This window comes from Sitophilus oryzae, unplaced genomic scaffold (genome assembly GCF_002938485.1).
Source record: "Sitophilus oryzae breed Bouriz unplaced genomic scaffold, Soryzae_2.0 scaffold_1586_pilon_pilon, whole genome shotgun sequence".
Lineage (NCBI taxonomy): Eukaryota > Metazoa > Arthropoda > Insecta > Coleoptera > Curculionidae > Sitophilus > Sitophilus oryzae.
The window spans coordinates 1230103-1249478 of NW_022146265.1; the positions used below are offsets into that span (position 1 = coordinate 1230103).

At 31.1% G+C, this 19376-nt stretch overlaps 1 protein-coding gene across 1 annotated transcript; it reads right to left on the reverse strand.

Annotated features, from left to right (window-relative positions):
• Positions 1 to 298: 298 nt before the first annotated feature.
• On the reverse strand, positions 299 to 18450 carry LOC115879782 (trithorax group protein osa-like). The gene is made up of 8 exons (XM_030896769.1): positions 18404 to 18450; positions 8784 to 9014; positions 7455 to 7487; positions 5677 to 5705; positions 4408 to 4912; positions 2221 to 2307; positions 1467 to 2165; positions 299 to 1407 (listed from the first exon to the last, which is right to left on the reverse strand). Exons 3-8 carry the CDS (start codon positions 7480 to 7482, stop codon positions 407 to 409), a joined length of 2349 nt encoding a protein of 782 aa, XP_030752629.1. The 5' UTR covers positions 7483 to 7487; positions 8784 to 9014; positions 18404 to 18450; the 3' UTR covers positions 299 to 406.
• Between the last annotated feature and the right edge of the window lie 926 nt (positions 18451 to 19376).

A 19376-nucleotide genomic window follows, 5' to 3' on the forward strand; every position in this document is an offset into this window, starting at 1 on the left:
TAATGCACGCTGCCTGGGACACCCTGTATACTGTTGCTATGATAAAACAACAATTATTTAATCAGTGTTCTTGCCAATATCCTGGCATAGCGAGGAACCTAGATCCTAGATCTATTTCTAAACTGGGATATTTCAGTTAGAGTTATTCATTACAATTATAATTATTTCTATTATTCTATTTAAAATAACTGAAACTAATTGGAACAAAAACTAAACAAAAATAAGGAACCAAACAATCTCAAGAGAGAGAATAGTATACAATCATAAAAAATGCATCAAAATGAGTCATGAAATCTCATGTTCCAAACGAAGAATAAATCATATCATGTAGAATGTAAGTAAGTCTCAAAGTAATATTTCATGATTTTATACTTATTTACTAGTAAACACTATTCTATATTACCTCTTATTTTCGTAATGGAGGTAAATAATCTCTTGCAGGAATTTGTGTTGGTATTCTAGGACCCTGTGTAGTCGGATATGTCCCACCGTTAGACGTTTCCGAAGCTGGATATTGCCCATTGTGTCCATTGCCATTTCTAGAATAACCATTTTGTTGTGGGGATGGTCGATTGGTCGAATATCGGTCATCCCCAGGTGCTTGACTAGGTCTGGGTGGTAAATATCCATTTCTTGATGACGGAGTTGTTTGCAAAGGTCTACGGTGTCCGTTAGATATTTCATTTGAGGAATCAGGATAATCCTGAGAAGTTTCTTTGTACTGTTTAGGTGCTTGACCAGATTGGAAAGGTTGTTGTCCCGGCTGGCCTCCAGGATATTCTGGATATTGTCCATGTGTTTCAGTCGACTGAATAGGTCTTTGCTGTCCAGAGTCCTCGTAAGGTCTACCGGATGGGTATCCTTCAGAAACACCATTATATCTTTCCGGCGTCTGTGTTGTTTGTGAAGGTCTATGTCGACCATTAGCGCCTTGAGATTGATACTGTCTGGGTGGCTGAGTCGATGGAATAACATTTTGTTGTCCAGGATAACCCTGCGAAGCACCTTCATGACCTCTAGGAATTTGAGTAGTCAGTGAAGGTCTCTGTTGGCCGTTAGAACCTTGTGGTTGATTATCATGATATCCTCCATTTTGGCCAGCAAACTGCGTTGACTGTGTAGGCCTCTGTTCAGGATATCCTTGACTTTTATCATATCTTCCAGGTAACTGAGTTGACTGCGGAGGGATATATTGCCTATCAGAACTTTGGCTTTGACGTCCAGGATATCCTTGAATATCTCCATCGTATCTTTCAGGTGGTTGAGTGGTCTGATGACCATTTTGGCGTTGTAACTGACTTCCAGGATATCCTTGAGAAGTTCCTTCATATCTTCTAGGTGCTTGAGTAGATTGGAAAGGTACCTGCTGGCTGCTAGGACCCTGAGGCTCGTATTTGCCTTGTGAAGCTAGAAATCGGAAAAATAATTTTTAGATCTTGTAACTTATATTGATTTTACAAAACTACCTTGACCATTCACAGGTTCACCAGGCCCATGTCCATTTGTAGGCGTTTGAGCATCGAGATTTTGTTCAAACTCTCTGGAGGGTCCTCCGAAACTATCGTCTCCTGCGGGAATGGCACCTGTTTGCTGTTGCGCGCCGGTGAAAGAGTAGTCATAGAGATCCGCGTTGACTCCGTAGAAAGAGGGTGCCGAGTTACAATCGAACTCGTGCCACCACACGCATACCAGGAATTCCTGGTGGAAAATAGTACCGTTAGGACAAAGAAAATCGTAAGTTTTATTGTTGGTGCATATATGAAAAACCTGGCATCTGGTTTCAAGGTCCGCGTAGTATCCAGGATATTGTTGTTGGTCACATCGGAACGACGTTTCTGGCGCAGATGCTAATATTGGATAATCAACATCCGGTTGGCCAGAGATTGCCGAGTAATCGACTTCGTTTGTGTCTGGTTCATTAGGGGAAGAACTTTCAGCTTCTGGAGCAGGCTCAAATTCTTCAATAAACTGTCGAGTTTGTCCAGAAATATCCCCTTTTCCATTCTGACTACTTGGAAAACTATTTTGACCAGCTGGATGACCATTATGACCACCTGAATATCCAGTCTGGCCATTTTGATAACTTGTAGGTCGTTCACTTGGAAATCCAGAAACTGTGGGTGATGGGTATTCCGTAGAATCGGGAGAGGGTGATGGGAATTGACCTAAAGAAAATAATAAATTATTAACGTACGATTTAGAAAGTTCAAACGTTAATACCTTGATTCTGACTAGGTCTGTTGAATTGTTCAGGATAAGAAGTTGGAGAAGATGGTCCTCCTTGAGATGGCTGAGATGCTGGATAACCTTTACAATATATTTAAATGTTAGAATGTCTTGCTGTGGTGTTGCGTTATAATAGAACACTGAATAAAAGTACTATGAAAGAGGTCGAAAATCATACATAATAAATGAAAAAATTGGAAATATCCTTTTCAGACTTTCTTCTTTGTAAATTTAAATTTTTGCGAGTTTTTTTCTGCCTTTATTCTATATTATATTTTTTGTGTATTTTTATAATAATTATACATAATTGGTTTTATGGAAAGTGTACAAAGCTGGAAACACATTGCTTAGGACTTGATTTACAGTATCTAAGATTATTGTGAATCTTAGACCTTTCAAATATAATTACTTTGTTCAGTATGCGATTATGTTCATTCAATGTGCAGACTGCAGACAAAAAGAAATGGAGTATAGTGGAATTTTTTTTTCATTAGTAAGTAATTATATGTTATGAAGAGTACACCAAGAACTAGCAAATTATTTTTTTATTCTAGTTTTATGTTTTTATTTCATTAATTTATGACTTTTTCTTTGAAGGAATTGTAGTTATTATTAGTTATTATAGTTTTTCTTATGAGATGATCTCTTACAGTGACAGCTATCTGTCATCTTAATTTACAGACAATTATGTCACAAAAGTATTAATTTTTGCGACGTGATTGACAATGACAATATAAAAAAGTAATTTTAACGCCTAGGCATTAAAGTACGAAAATACATTATTAAACTGACATAAAGTGTCAAATTCAACGAACGTAACCGGAGTTTCTCGATATACGGAGTGGTCCGAATTGTATTCCGGAAACTTCGGCAGCATATTCTGCAGATAAAAATAAGTAAAAAAGTTCATATAAATGTATGTCCTAAAATGCTTAGTTTTGGAGATACAGGGTGTGGAACTTTCATTTTTATTTCGATTTTTTCCAAATAATTTCTGAAGCAAAGTCAATATTTGGATGAAAATTGGTGTCCGGAAGTTTTTTGACATGAGAAATTTGATTTTGATGTCAATATGACTCCTATTTTTAGGGGGCGCCACGTACATGTGTTTTAACTGTTTTGAAGAGTAATAACTTTTCGTCCGTACCTGTATAAACCTACAGTGGGAAAAATATACATTTCCGTGACTTTCTACGTAAAAAATGTATCTTGGTAAAAATTGCTACCAGCAACCGTTCTCGAAATATTTAGAGGTTTTTAGGTTGAGTAGATAGGTAGTTATTTGACTGAAATTATATATTTGGGAAATTTTAATTTTTTTAAATTAAGCATAAATTTTTCTGCGAAAAAAATGATGATAAAACAGTTTCTGTTGAAGTTTTGGCACAAAAACATTTCAAATGTATGATCTCAGTCTAACAACTATTTAGTCAACATGTTTAATTTATGTCAATGATGAGAGGTACCTATTGATAATTTCGATTCCAAACATCTCGAGAACCATTACTTGTAGAGATTTTTACTAAGGGACCTATTTTACGTAAAAAAATGTCGTAAATGTATATTTTTTTACTCAGTAGTTTCATACAGGTACGGAAAAAAAGTTATTACTCTTTAAACCAGTTAAAAAATATGTAGGTGGCGCCTTCTACAAGTAGAAGTCATATTGACATCAAAATCAAATTTCTCATATCAAAAAACTCCCAGACACCAATTTTCATCCAAATATTGACGTTACTTCAGAAATTATTTGGAAAAAATCGAAATAAAAATGAAATTTCTACACCCTGTATTTTTGAAACTAAGCCATTTTAGGACATACATTTATACGAACTTTCTTACATATTTTTATCTGCAGAATATGCTGCAGAATATATCTGCAGAATATAAGTTTCCGGAATACAGTATTACTTTTAAATCTTTTTATATTATTTACAACGTTTGAAATTGTTTAAAAACTCACTGCTCACTGTCACTGTTATGTCAAACGTACAGCCTCGCCACAAGAAGTATCATTTTTACTGCTAATAAAACAATAAACTATTGTTATTATTTGGATATCGAAATTCACAAAAATAATCGATTGCCATTGACTAACCGAAAATCAAATCAGCCATATTGAAACTCCTTCATTGTCTAGTAAACTTTGTTTATATACTCATTCCTTAGTCATCAACATACCTGAAGAAGTATAAGTTGGTGATGTAGGACCTCGAGGAACACTTGAATATCCGTTTTGGGAAGAATAACCATTTCCTGAATATTTCGGTGTTGTGGAACCTCCATGTCCATTTTGCCCATCTCTAAATCCATTCTGACCACTTGGATATCCTCCTGTTGGTTGAGCTGGATACGAACTACCACCTTGACTTGAATAACCCCCCGGACGATGTCCATTCGAATGACTAGGGTATCCATTTTGTGTTACGTCAGGATATGAACTGGATGTCGGTGTAGGGTACCCTCCAGAAGAAGTACTAGCGGTTGAACTTGGATATCCTCTAGAAGATGGTCTTGAAAAATCTCCAGAAGATGGTGTTGGGAAACCACCAGGTGTGGGCGGATGTGGACTTCCATTTGTTGATGATGGATAACCGTTGGTAGGTGGAGTATAGTCAACGGGTGCTTGGCTAGCTCCTCCATTGAATGGTTTTGAAGGAGTGGGGTAATTATACCCTTGTTGAGACTAAACAAAAAATTGAGGATTAGTGTTAGGAAGATAATAAAATAAAGCTTAATAGTTTTAGGCAAATGATTAAATTAACGATATAAGCTATACATTATTAGATACATTTTTATATATAGTTCATACCAAATATACTTTTAGTCACGTGATTAAGCTTGACTGGCATAGCGTTGCCCACTTTTACATATTTTCTTTTAATCAAAATATTTTAGGAAACAAAAATAAATTAATTATAAATATATAAACAGTTATTATTGACATCAACAAAACTTCTTAATAGCACTTAGGGGACGGAAAGGGCCATTCTACCGCTTCCCCGTTCAAAATATTCTAATAAAGTTGCGATGAGTTTTTACGACTATTAAACTGTATCTAGTACACTTCGCACTAAAAGAGGTTCTAAAAAGAACAATGTTCGACTGCAAGGTCTGCTAGTAAAAGTTTTTAAGTATCCGTATAATATATCTATTTAAAGTATCACAACATTATTTATTTAAACCAAAAAATCGTAATACAAAACTGAAGTGTCAAGAAGAATGACAATGTCAGGAAATAAAAATAATTAAATGCGGCAACTTGACATTTTTTACAGCAGATCTACCACCTGAATTCCCAGCGAGAAATTTAAATTCCAGTTACACAGCCCGGTGCCGAAAAGTCCATGGTTTGGCAACAATGAATTTAAAAATCGCGCCCTCGATTAGCTAACTAAAAGTTTAATTGGTATCGAATATACATTATTAGATACATTTTACTGTACTTACCGATATTGGAGTGATTATCGCCAACAGAGCTATATAAACACAAAAATAAACATTATTAAAACATGCTGTACCTATTTTAAAAAAGGCGCCACAGAGGCTTTTGAACTTACGAATTTAATATCTTATTTGGTAAAAAGAAAAACTTTTCCAGAGAAGAATCCAAAATATTCAAAAAATATTGTTTATCTCTTGTCTTTAATTAGTAATTTTTATTCAGTTAGACAGATTATACTGGATTGTCACTTCGAAGACTACTGTGACGCCGTTTTCCTTTTCGACATAACGGTATGGAAGTTATAGAAAATGCTCTGAATGTCTTTGGTATACAATATAAATAAACTAACGTCGGTATTATATAACGTATGTAATACGTGAGAATACTGTTATCGAAATAATAAAAAATCATTCATTCTTTTGCAACATAAATATTTACTTAGACTAGTGAAATTAACATCAAATCGTGAAGCTACTGCACTAGTTCACATACAAGAGGAATGTTTGAATGAATCTCTCGTATTTTCTTATTGAAGAAAAATAGAAAATAATGTAACAAAGAGAAGATATTACATATTCGTGATCAAATTTCGATTGAAGTTCAATAAAAACACTGAAAACGATTTTTAGTTATGTAACTGTATGATTTCAGGCATTTGAAAGATAGCATCGTTTAGACACTTCCTATCAGATCTAACAATAGCCAATAAAAGATAATCTAAAATCATTATATACATTTTCTGTTAGTTATTTATTTATTTAAGATGTTATATTTTATTATTTCATAAGAAGAGTATCATATACAGGGTCAGTCTTAAAAAAGTGCAAATATTTTCATGGCTGGTAGATCTCGATAAAAGAAACATATTTTCTCTTCGCCGCTTTTCAAACAGGTCCAAAATAACAGAGATATTTTACTTTGAAAAATTCAAAAAAAATATATATTTTTTCCTTACATTTTGAGCACCATTGGATCTTTTCAAGGTTTTCTTTCTTGTAAATTTAATTTACTACTTATGTTGTCATATTATAAGGATATTATGTTTTTTAACTAAAAATTTAAAAAAATTCCAAAATTTTTTTAAAAAAATTCTAAATTTTCACAATTTTTTTTTTCGCGAAAAAAGCTTCATAGACGTGTTTCTGGGATCGAAATGTACTACCCCTAAACATATTTGCACTTATTTAAGACTCACCCTGTATAATTAGATGTCCTGAAAATAGTACACAAAAAACAAGCATTAGGCTTGAATAAGTTTGAATAATAATTTTTAGAAGATTGAAATTGAACTTTTTAAAGATTGTTCTAATATTACATGAGAACTTGATAAGATGAACATATATTTAACAATAAATTGTCATTTTATAATGCCAAATTATACAGTAGATATGTTTTATTAAACATATCTGAAAATAAATTGCCAGGTATAGTCTGTCCATCGAGTCAGAATTAATTTCGATAGACGACAGCATCGAAAAATGACAGAAAATAAAACTTTGATGTAAAGTGAAATGACAGACACGGATCCTTTCGTTGGACAGACTACATAAAGAAGAATATATTTGAGAAAATGTACATATTGAATTTAAATATTATACCGTATGATTGAAAAAAAAACGGCGTCAGCGATGGCTATAAAATGAAGTTCGCTGTCATTTTATATGTAAATTTATACGGGAAATGTGTTATCAATCGTCATTTCCCAGCCAACTGGACTTTTTTTCGATCACACTGTATATCTCATATATATTTATATACAAAATAATTATTGTCATTGTTTTACCTATTCCAAAATATTTCCATTCCTTCATGATTTCTGCAATAAAAAATAAATATTATTTATTTCTCAAAAATGTGTGAGAAGATCGGGATATTTTTTTTAAATGGAACAACCTGTATATTATTACATTTTTGGCTTCCTTTCTGATCATTTTACATTTTCCTAAGATATTATTAAATATGTTTTGATAGTTTCAGAGATATTAATAAATAAATAAAAAATATATTTTTTCAGCCTTTTTAAAAAAAAAATATTAAAAATACAAGAAATGTCCCGAAATCTAAACTATAGTAGGTCTTTACTACAGTTAGTTTGTACTTACTTTGTTATAAATATTGTAATCTTAAACCATACAGGATGTTCAAAATTCTATGCCAAATTTTCTAAAATATAAAATAATTTTTCTTCGTTTTTATTTTAAATTTAATATTTATTTAAAATTTTTAGCAGTTTCCTAAATATTCGCGTTTTTATTGCATATGGTTCTTTCAACGGGAAAACACCAGAAAGAAAATCATTAGGTGGCTTTGATACAAAATTACTGTTGAAAAACCCACATGTAATAAAATATTCGCATCGAATATCCGCAAAACCGTTAAAAATTTTGAAATACTTTATGTACAAAAAATGTTCTATTCAAAAAAAATATACAGAGTGTTCCATTTACAAAAACCGAAGAAAAACTATTATAAATTTAGAAAGTTTGTAGTAGTAAATATCTAGTATAGTTTTGATTTCAGTACATTTCTTGTATTTTTAATAATTTTTTTTATAAAAGGTGGAAAAATATATTTTTTTAATTTATTTATTAATATCTCTGAAACTTCTGAAACTATCAAAACATATTTAATAATATTTTAGGATAATGTAAAGTGATCAGAAAGGAATCCAAAAATATACTTACAGAGTGTTCCATTTAAAAAATATCATTCCGATCCACTCACAATTTTTTAAGTGACCTTGTAGAAGTTGAAATATTTTACTGAAATACATACTTTAGGTTTGCACCCTGTATAAAATGATAAAAAAAATAATTGAATTACAAATATGAATTTGAATTAGATTTTTTTGATTAAATAATATTCATTAAATATGTATATTTTAAAGTACAAAAATAAAAGTTTGGTAGATATTTGTCGCACAGGTATAACTTGACATGCCTACCCTCAAAATGTTTTTAATTGATTATTAACTGAACTTATTTAAGATAGAAACTCGCACAGTATAAAGTATAAAAAAAGAAAACTATAAACAAAAACAAAATACCTGTGATTAAAAGACCACGACAAAAATATAATTGATTAAATAAATGATTTAATAAATGAAACTCACCCTAGCCACCCCTGTATAATGAACCACTCAGGGTAATCCTAACCCAATTGACAACTGAACGTCGAAGATGATCCGTTTGTTTATATATGAACCGAAATTGCCCCATTTTCTTCGGCGGATCACCCACTAGGAGCGAAGAAAAAATATTCGTCACAGAACAACTGACGTATACGGTGGGGAAGATCTTCGAAGATGGTTCCCGCTCATCATCTCTTTAAATCAGAGTATCTACTGTGAAATAATAGACATTCATGTATGTATCGTTTTATGTACAGTATAAAGTAAAATAAACAATACATATAGAAGGACAATAAATTTTGTCATTAATATAAGAACAAAGAATTGTTAAATGTTAAATTTATATATATATATATATATATATATATATATATATATATATATATATATATATATATATATATATATATATATATATATATATATATATATATATATATATATATATATATATATATATATATATATTATATATATATTTTCAGGTCTTCTTTCGATAACTATCTAGAATATCATGCGATACCTGACAATAATTATTAATTATCTTCGTTTATAGTCCAGGAGCCAGTGACGATTTTTGGTACTTATTTTCCCAGTCAGCAAACACAGATAGAATCGTTCGGTACCTATGTTATTCTAAGCAAATTTAAAATACAAGGTTTTCCGAGTCAAATTGTAGTTATGAACCGCTTGTTGCAATTTCAAATAAACCATATTCGAAAATGTCAGAAGATGACATATATGATATGTCTGGATATGTCGTTCTATTCAGAGTGGCATTTTCTATCGAATATAGTAAAAAATACCGAGGCTGGCGTTTAAAAATCAAAAGTTGTATTCATTTCCAGTAAAACCTTTGAATAAGAAGACTAAGGAAGGAGCATAATGCTATCCATGTATTCATGCATGGTGGGCGGAAAAAGCACTCTAGGGTGGGGATCCTTGACAGTTCTGTTTGACGATTCATTTGACACATTTGAATTTGATTTGAAATCTTGTGGATTTGTCAGTCTTTACGGAGCTTATTTTATGATATTTATTATTTATTGTACTACTGATAGTTGTATAAAGGTAGTAAATCTAGATGGAAATTGTGGCAGAACTTAAATTAACAGTGACACTATCGCGATTTATCGAAAAATACTCTAAAATAGTTGGTTGTGTAGCGTGCGGTAGATCTCAGCAAAAATCGAGTGAAATAATGGAACAACTTTTCGCTAGTAAGTGACTATATAATATACATGCGTGTAGTAAACCGATCATTTGTGAAATTCACTTAAATTAACTAATTATATATTTTTTCTTGCATTTTTGCTTTTATTTACTACTTGTCAAAGATTAGATGTCAAAGAATTTAGATACGTCAATTTGACTTACCTGCATCAGTAGCGTATCGGATGTTTATGGTTATAGATAATTATTATAACTTATCTATTTTTATTTGAATTTTATATTTTATAACAATTTTAATAACTACCAACATTTATTCACAACGTAAAATAAAAAAAAAATATTGGGTCTACCCCACGTCTACCCTACATCATAGTTTTACATTTTTTAAATAAAATTAGAACGGCACTGATAAACCGGAATTTAAGTCGGCCATATTTGAGGCCCATCGCGGTGGACCTAAGATTTTTGATATGCTCCTTCCTTAGTCTTCTTATTCAATGGGTAAAACAGAAAGTGGCCGAAAATAATTGAATACGTCAATCAATGTTAATTTGTCATATACTAACATACCAAGTTTCGTTTTTTACCTGAAAAAATAAAAAAGTTATAGGGGTTAGCCATTTTTGAGACGCACCGGGTGTATCTGTGTAATTAAGCTTGATTTAGAACCTCACAATTAGTGGTTTCAATTACACTTTATACTTTTTAGTTTAGGATCATTCACAGTGTCTAAAAAACACAATTAAAATTAATAGAATCCTAGCAACGATTGCGGTAAGCAGTTGTATCCATAGAGAAAGCCTAATATTTAGCTTATAAAACAATAAACTTTTGATTTCTAATTTCTAACAACATTTTCTCTTGACGGATTTCCACTAATTGAAAATTCCTACCACTAATTTTAACATTGTGAATACATACTTTCAAATTAGAAGAACAAACTTCTACGATAATTGAAACCACTAATTTATTTAGCTTTAAGTCAAAATATTTTATACACACTTGAAAGAAGGAATTTACTAACAAGCTTCATTCAGAACCTCGCAATTAGTTGAATAAATTAGTGGTTTCAATTAGCGCAGGAGTTTGTTCCTTTAATTTCAATGTAAGCATTCAAATGTCAAAATTAGTGGTAGACGTTTTCAATTAGTAGAAAAAGTTATCAAACCTTTAACTTTTCCACTAATTATTGTGCTATAATAGTATATATAATACTGTATTGTATTTTCCACTAGACATTGTGAATGATCGTAAACTAAAATGTCATTGAATGAAGCTGAATTAAAACCACTAATTGCGATGGTCTAAATGAAGTTACAGGGTAATAAATTAAATTTCTAATCAGCTTTGGTCCAATTTCAAGTCAGTTGGTTGAAAAATATCGACTGTCAACCAATGACATAATAGTGTAATTGAGCGCGTAAAGAGTACCGTCTTCTGGGTATACCTAACCAGAGTCGTACCATAACGGTCAATGCGTATGAAAAAAGATCAGTCTACGATATTATGATTATTTTAGTACCATATATTATTAAAAATTATTAATTTAATAGGTGAAAGTAATTGTATGCTGTAAGGTATCATTTAATGATGCACAAAAGTATATGATAATAACATTGTTTTATGCTCTTTTTTCAAACGTTTACAAATAATTTTTTAAACAATTTCACACGTTGTAAATAATAAAAAGATTTAAAAATAATATCTTGCAAATAATTATATATCGAGAAACCATAGTTACACTTACTGAATTTGACACTTTATGTCCGTTTAATAATATATTTTCGTACTTTTGTGGCCTAAAAGTGCTTTACTTTTATGCCTAGGCGTTAAAATTACTTTTATATATTTTCAATCACGTCGCAAAAATTAATACATTTGTGACTTTTGGAAAAAAATTGTTTGATTAGGAGTAAAAATGACACTTTTTGTGGCAAGGCTGTACGTTTGACATTACAGGCGAGGCACAAAAAGTAATTTTTATTCTGAATAGAACATGCTATTTTTTCAAACGTTTACAAATAATTTTTTAAACAATTTCAAACGTTGTAAATAATAAAAAGATTTAAAAATAATATCTTGCAAATAATTATATATCGAGAAACCATAGTTACACTTACTGAATTTGACACTTTATGTCAGTTTAATAATATATTTTCGTACTTTTGTGGCCTAAAAGTTCTTTACTTTTATGCCTAGACCTCGGCCTAGGCGTTAAAATTACTTTTATATATTTTCAATCACGTCGCAAAAATTAATACATTTGTGACTTTTGGAAAAAAATTGTTTGATTAGGAGTAAAAATGACACTTTTTGTGGCAAGGCTGTACGTTTGACATTAAGGCGAGGCACAAAAAGTAATTTTATTCTGAATAGAACATGTGCTATTTTTCAAACGTTTACAAATAATTTTTAAACAATTTCAAACGTTGTAAATAATAAAAGATTTAAAAATAATATCTTGCAAATAATTATATATCGAGAAACCATAGTTACACTTACTGAATTTGACACTTTATGTCAGTTTAATAATATATTTTCGTACTTTTGTGGCCTAAAAGTTCTTTACTTTTATGCCTAGACCTCGGCCTAGGCGTTAAAATTACTTTTATATATTTTCAATCACGTCGCAAAAATTAATACATTTGTGACTTTTGGAAAAAAATTGTTTGATTAGGAGTAAAAATGACACTTTTTGTGGCAAGGCTGTACGTTTGACATTACAGGCGAGGCACAAAAAGTCATTTTTACTCTGAATAGAACTTGCTATTTTTTTCAAACGTCACAAATAATTTTTTAAACAATTTCAAACGTCCCAAATAATATAAAAGATTTAAAAGTAACATCTTGTAAGCATATAATTGGTTTGATAAACTATGGTTACACTCGTTGAATTTACACTTAATGTCAGTTTAATAATATATTTTTGTACTTTTATGGTTAGGCGTAAAAGTGCTTTACTTTTATGCATAGGAGTCAAAATTACTTTTACAGGCGAGGCACAAAAAGTCATTTTTAATACGAATAGAACATGCTATTTTTTTTAAACATTTCAAAAAATTTTTTAAACAATTTTAAGTGTTCCAAATAATATACAATGATTTAAAAGTAATATGTCGTAAGGAATTATATATCGAGAAACTATGGTTACGCTCGTTGAAATTGACACTTTATGTCAGTTTAATAGTATATTTTCGTACTTTTATTACTTTTATGCCTAGGCGTTAAAATGACTTTTTTTATATTGTCAATATGACGTCGCAAAAATTAACACTTTTGTGATGTTTGAAAAAAATAATATATTGCTTTATTAGGAGTAAAAATGATACTTTTTGTGGCGGGGCTAATATTTATATCAGATGTATATTCTATTGTGTCAACAAAAAAAAACTGATCAACAATCAAAAATTGCATTGTTTTATCTATCTGCATCTTATCTGCATGTATATTATCTTATCTGCATTTATGTATTATATACTGTACTATATTGTCTCTACGCCAGTGGTTATAGGGCTTTCTGGGAAAGCAAAAGCGTGCAATCTATTTTGTGACGACAACGCGTTTAGAATTTTGACAGGGCACGAAGTCAAGAACCGCAAACACGATCTTCCAGTTCAAAAATAACAGTAAAAAAAGAAAAGCGACGAATTTACTTTCATTAAAGAAAAAAAAATAAATGAAAATTCTATAAAAATAAATAATAATAATAGATAATAAGTTATAAAAAATAAATAAAGTAATGTATTCTTTAAGTTATTAAGTAAGGACCTAAAAAATCATATTTCTAAAATCTATTTTCACTCTGAACATTTTTGAAGGACCAGTCCAAGAAAAACTACTATAGATTTTCATTTAATATTTTAAAGGCCACTCTATTTTTTTCCGATCCTAAAATATATTTTTTGTATATAATTAAGTCTTCTTCACACTTCACAAGGTGCCAAACGTGTGTCACGAAGAAATTATAGTAGATGACCCGTACTAGGTCTAAAGTGCTCTATCGACCTCGGTGCTAGATATGTTTATAGTTCAAAATTCAATTTAATTGCAATAAGTGGTATGGTATTTTGGCATCATCGGCATGTAATGGGGTTATCATTAGATACCATCAGTACCATCTATAATGATCTCAGTCAAGGACAGGAGAGACGAAATCAGTTAATGGCAAAACTACGCGAAAAGGAAGAAACAGTTAGAAAATGTAATTTCATAATATTTTTGGATTTTCAGCTAACTGTTATATTTCACAAAACTACATAGTTGTGAAGCAATTCCTATGCGGTAGTTTTGATAGAAGGCTGTAATTGTGTCTCGACTATCTTTCACTAGAATGTAAAGTTCGTAAAACTTTGCCTCGTGGCCTTAAATTTGAACCTTAAGGTACCTCTACTAAATAAATAGAACAGCTCAGAAGATCAGGTCGTAAGATTTTGACAAAAGGTAAACATTAGATTTTCTTAACGAACAACAAAACTTTTTAACGCGAATTGCTTCATGCAAAACAAAATTTAGTTGATGGTCCGAACAGGGTGGTCCGAACAGGGTGGTCCGAACTGTATTCCGGAAACTTCGGCAGCATATTCTGCAGATAAAAGTAAGTAAAAAAATTATATATAAATGTATGTCCTAAAATGCTTAGTTTCGGAGATACAGGGTGTAGAAAGTAACTTCAATATTTAGATAAAAATTGGTGTCTGGAAATTTTTAGACACGAGAAATTTGATTTTGATGTCAATATGACTCCCATTTGTAAAGGGCGCCACCTACACGTGTTTTAACTGTTTTGAAGAGTAATAACTTTTCGTCCGTACCTGTATAAAACTACTAAGTGAAAAAATATACATTTCCGTGATTTTCTACGTAAAAAATGTCTCTTGATAAAAATCGCTACGAGCAACCGTTCTTAAGATATTTAGAATGGAAATAGTCAATAGATGTCTTTATTGACAAAAAATAAAAATGTTGAGTAGATAATTATTTGACTAAAATGATAAATTTTGGAACTCTTTGTTTTTTCAAATTAATCATAAATTTTTCCTCGAAAAAATAATGATAAAACAGTTTCTGTTGAACTTTGGACACAAAAACATTTCAAATTTATGATTTCAGTCTAATAACTATTTATTCAACATGTTTAATTTATGTCAATGATGACAGGTATTGATAATTTCGATTCAAAATATCTCGAGAACCATTACTCGTAGCCATTTTTACCAAGAGACCTTTTTTACGTAAAAAACGTCGTAAATGTATGTATATCTTTTACTCGTTTTATACAGGTTCGGAGGAAAAGTTACTACTCTTCAAACCAGTTAAAAATGTATAGGTGGCACTCTTTGGGTGGCACTCTCTATAAATAGGAATCATATTGACATAAAAATTAAATTTCTCATGTCAAAAAATTCCCAGACACCAATTTTTATCCAAATATGTAATGTTTAGTTTAATTCAGAAATAATTTGGAAAAATCGAAATAAAAATGTACACCCTGTATCCCCAAAACTAAGCATTTTCGGACATCTATACTAATATATAAAATCCTTAAGTGACTGACATACTGATTAATCACGATCCTGCTCAAACCACAATTTTGGCATACAGGTTGATTCTAGGGTGTAGAGGTTCGATAAGAAGGGATTTTTCGAAATTCCAGTTCCAAGAGGGTGATATCACCCCTCAAATATTACAATATTTTTTATTGAAAAAACGGTCAAGTTTCAGAAAAGACGCTTAAACACGTATATTTTATTTTGTTTTTTTACATATTTTAAGATTTTTTAAAAATGTATACAGGGTGTTTCTGGTCATTGATTAATCACGATCCTGCTTAAAACGCTTGACGTAAAAAGCTGATTTTTGGAAAACAGATTGACTTTAGGGTGTAGAGGTTCGATAAGAAGGGATTTTTCGAAACTCGAATTCTATGGGGGTGAAACTATCCCTCAAATATTAAAATATTTTTTATTTAAAAACCGGTGAGTTTTTCGGAAAACTCTTAAACACGTATATTTTATTTTGTTGTTTTACATATTTTAAGATTTTTTTTGAAATTTATACAGGGTGTTTCATAAAATATGACAATTGAGTAATCACGATTCTGCTTAAACTGCTTGACGTTTAAAGCTGATTTTTGGCAAACGGATTGACTGTGGGGTGTAGAGGTTCGATAAGGAGGGGTTTCTCGAATCTCAAATTTCAAGAGGGTGAAAACGCCCCTCAAATATTACAATATTTGTTATTTAAAAAACGGTTAATTTTTCGAGAAAACGCTTGGACAAGTATAATTTATTTGGTTTTTTTACATATTTTGAAATTTTATAAAAGATCATACTGGGTGTTCCAAAAAGTTGGGTAATTTCTTAACCACGATTCTGCTTAAACTGCTTGACGTAAAAAGCTTATTTTTGGAAAACGGGTTTTTCGAAAATCAAAATCCAACGAAATGAAACTACCTCTCAAATATTACCAAGTTATATAATAATATCGCCATATTGTTTTTTCTCATGCTGACATAAATGTGAGAAAATTTTATCCAGTTTGTATGTTACTGGAAATTCTTGCTTTGCTTTATCATCACCATTACAAATGATTAATTCGGCGCGAACAAATTCGCTGGTATACGCTAGTACATTTATACAGTCTTTTTTACTTATTTTTATGTGCACAATATGCTGGTGAAGTTTCAGGAATACAGTTTGGGCCACCCTGTAGAATGATATAGATCCGGCCAAACTAGAACCTGGATCTGGGTCCATGAAGTTCGGACCCACCTTTACTTACAACAGAACAGAGTGTGATTACTTTTAACCTTGTAGATATTTTTAACGCTTGATAAATTTGTTCATTTAAAATAGAATCACTCTGTACAAATTACTAAATTAAATTATGTCTATAATTAGTTCCCTAGTAAAAAAAATTATAAATTTAGTGATCGCACAAAAATTATGTTAAAAAAATTGCAGTAATCTACATGAGCATGAGCAATTGACATTTACTGACAAAATCAAAGTCGTGTATTACAAGTATAATAATTAATGTCCCTATTAATCGAGGGAAAAAATATGATCGTGACAAAAACTGTGCTAATGGATATTGTATGAAATAATCTGTTCAAAGTCATTATTGAGAATTAAAAATTATAGGGGGAAAAAACTACGTGCGGTTTCATTTATTTATCAAGATAATTAAACTATTTATAGCGGGTGTGTCTCAAAAGTGGCTCACCCCTATAACTTTTTTATTTTTTCAGATAAAAAACGAGATTTGGTATGTTAGTATATGATGTAAATTAGGATTGATTGACCTATTCAATTGTTTTTGGTCACTTCCTGTTTCACCGGAGATGACTAGAACTTTTGATTTTTAAATAGCACCTCCGGTATTTTTTTAATTTATTCAATAGAAAATTACATTCTGAATAGAATGACATATCATATGTCAACTTTTGACAATCTCGCTTAATAAAACATAGTATTTTAAAATTCAATCTAGAGTGCCATGGCTATGTTAAAAATACTAATTCTTAATCAAGGAGCCTTGGAAAAATAGATTTGATGGTCTAATGTTTTTAGTATCTTATCCTGACCAAATAGAAAATGCTCAAATCGTATTTTTAATCATATCTCAATTTTTTCAAATGGAACGAGGGTGGCTCATAAGTACATTTTGAAAAAGCATTTTTTACAAATAATTTGATATCACACACTTGGTATTTTGAGTAAAATTTTCGTTACGAACCGCAAGTTATAATTTCAAATAAACCATGCATATGCGAAAATGTCAAAAGTTGACATATGCTATGTCATTCTATTCAGAGTGATATTTTCTATCAAATAAAGTAAAAAAAATACCAAGGGTGCCATTTAAAAATTAAAAGTTGTAGTCATTTCCGGTGAAACAGGAAGTGACCAAAAACAATAATTGAATGTGTCAATCAGTCCTAATTTATGTCATATACCAACATACCAAATATCGTTTTTTTATCTAAAAAATATAAAAGTTATAGGTGTGGCCACTTTTGAAACGCACCCGGTATATCTATGCATAAACAATTAGATATTTTTTACTTATATTAGATATTAATTTTTTCTTTTTTAGATATTAATTTGATATTTATGTATTATACACTCATTATTTTATGAGACACCCTGTATCTCGGCAAGGAAGCATTTATTTTAGGACATAAGTTTATACGAATTTTCTTACTTGTTTTTATCTGCAGAAGATGCTGCCGAAGTTTCCCGAATACAATTCGGACCACCCTGTATATAAGCTCAGCCAAAGTTATTGCATGAACTTTTAATATAATTTAAATGCAATGCTTTCAAGTCATTTTGAAACGTTCTCTAAATAATTAAATAATAAATAATAATGAAGATAAATGTCGATATTGCTGGAATTTAACTACAACTTGCATGGGGCATACGTACCTATACACATCATTTTTCTATTACTTTTACTTGTGAATATCTACAGACATAATACAAATCTCCATTCTTTAGAATTATAATAGATAATAAAAGTACAGCTTGCAAACTGATAGCAATCGTGGAGTTCATCAAAAATCGATATTCCCATCAATATCCACTCACAGCTCAGTATTTCAATGTTATTTTTTCTTCGGCGTCGTCTATTGTCACGTAAAGTGCCTAGACGCAAAAAACAACATCAATTACATAAGTTTGCTCTACGCCATGTATTTGCATAATACCTGATGTGAAATACCGCAATCTGGATATATCTTTCGAACGAATCTGAGATTAGAAAAAATAAAGGAATCTCTTCAACGAGAACGAAAAACTAAGTAATCGTATGATTAATCGTAATAAAACGTATCAAATCGGAGCTGTTTTTCATTCCGAGAGGAAAATAATTTAATATGCGATCTTATCGAGATGCCTATTGTGTTGAACTTTAGACATTATAATAAAGAGATAGCGTTATTCGCTCGCACAATGTCGCCAACATGATTCAGAATTTGACGTCGTATTAGGGAAATAAACAGAATACTCCACTTAGTTCCACCATCTATAAGTTGTAGTCGGTCTAAAGGTACATTCAGGCTGAGAGCGTCGAGCGTCCCGTCGCGTTTGCGCTGCGTTTGCGTCGCGTTTGCGTCGCGTCCGCCCCATTGAACTCGAACCCCGACACTCAGCGGACGATAGCCAAACCAAACCAAACGCGACGCTGTCTGCCTGAACGGTCTAATTTAAGTTAAGTGAATTGATTCCATTTCGACATGCGGACGCGATTCAAACGCGACGCGACGCTCGACGCTCTCAGCTTGAATGTACCTTAACAAGACAATATTAGTATTAACAGTTGTAGATGTCCTAAGCAACTTTTTAGACGCCGTCTGTTAAAAACTACTAGTCTCACTGTACAAACCAGAAATATATCTCT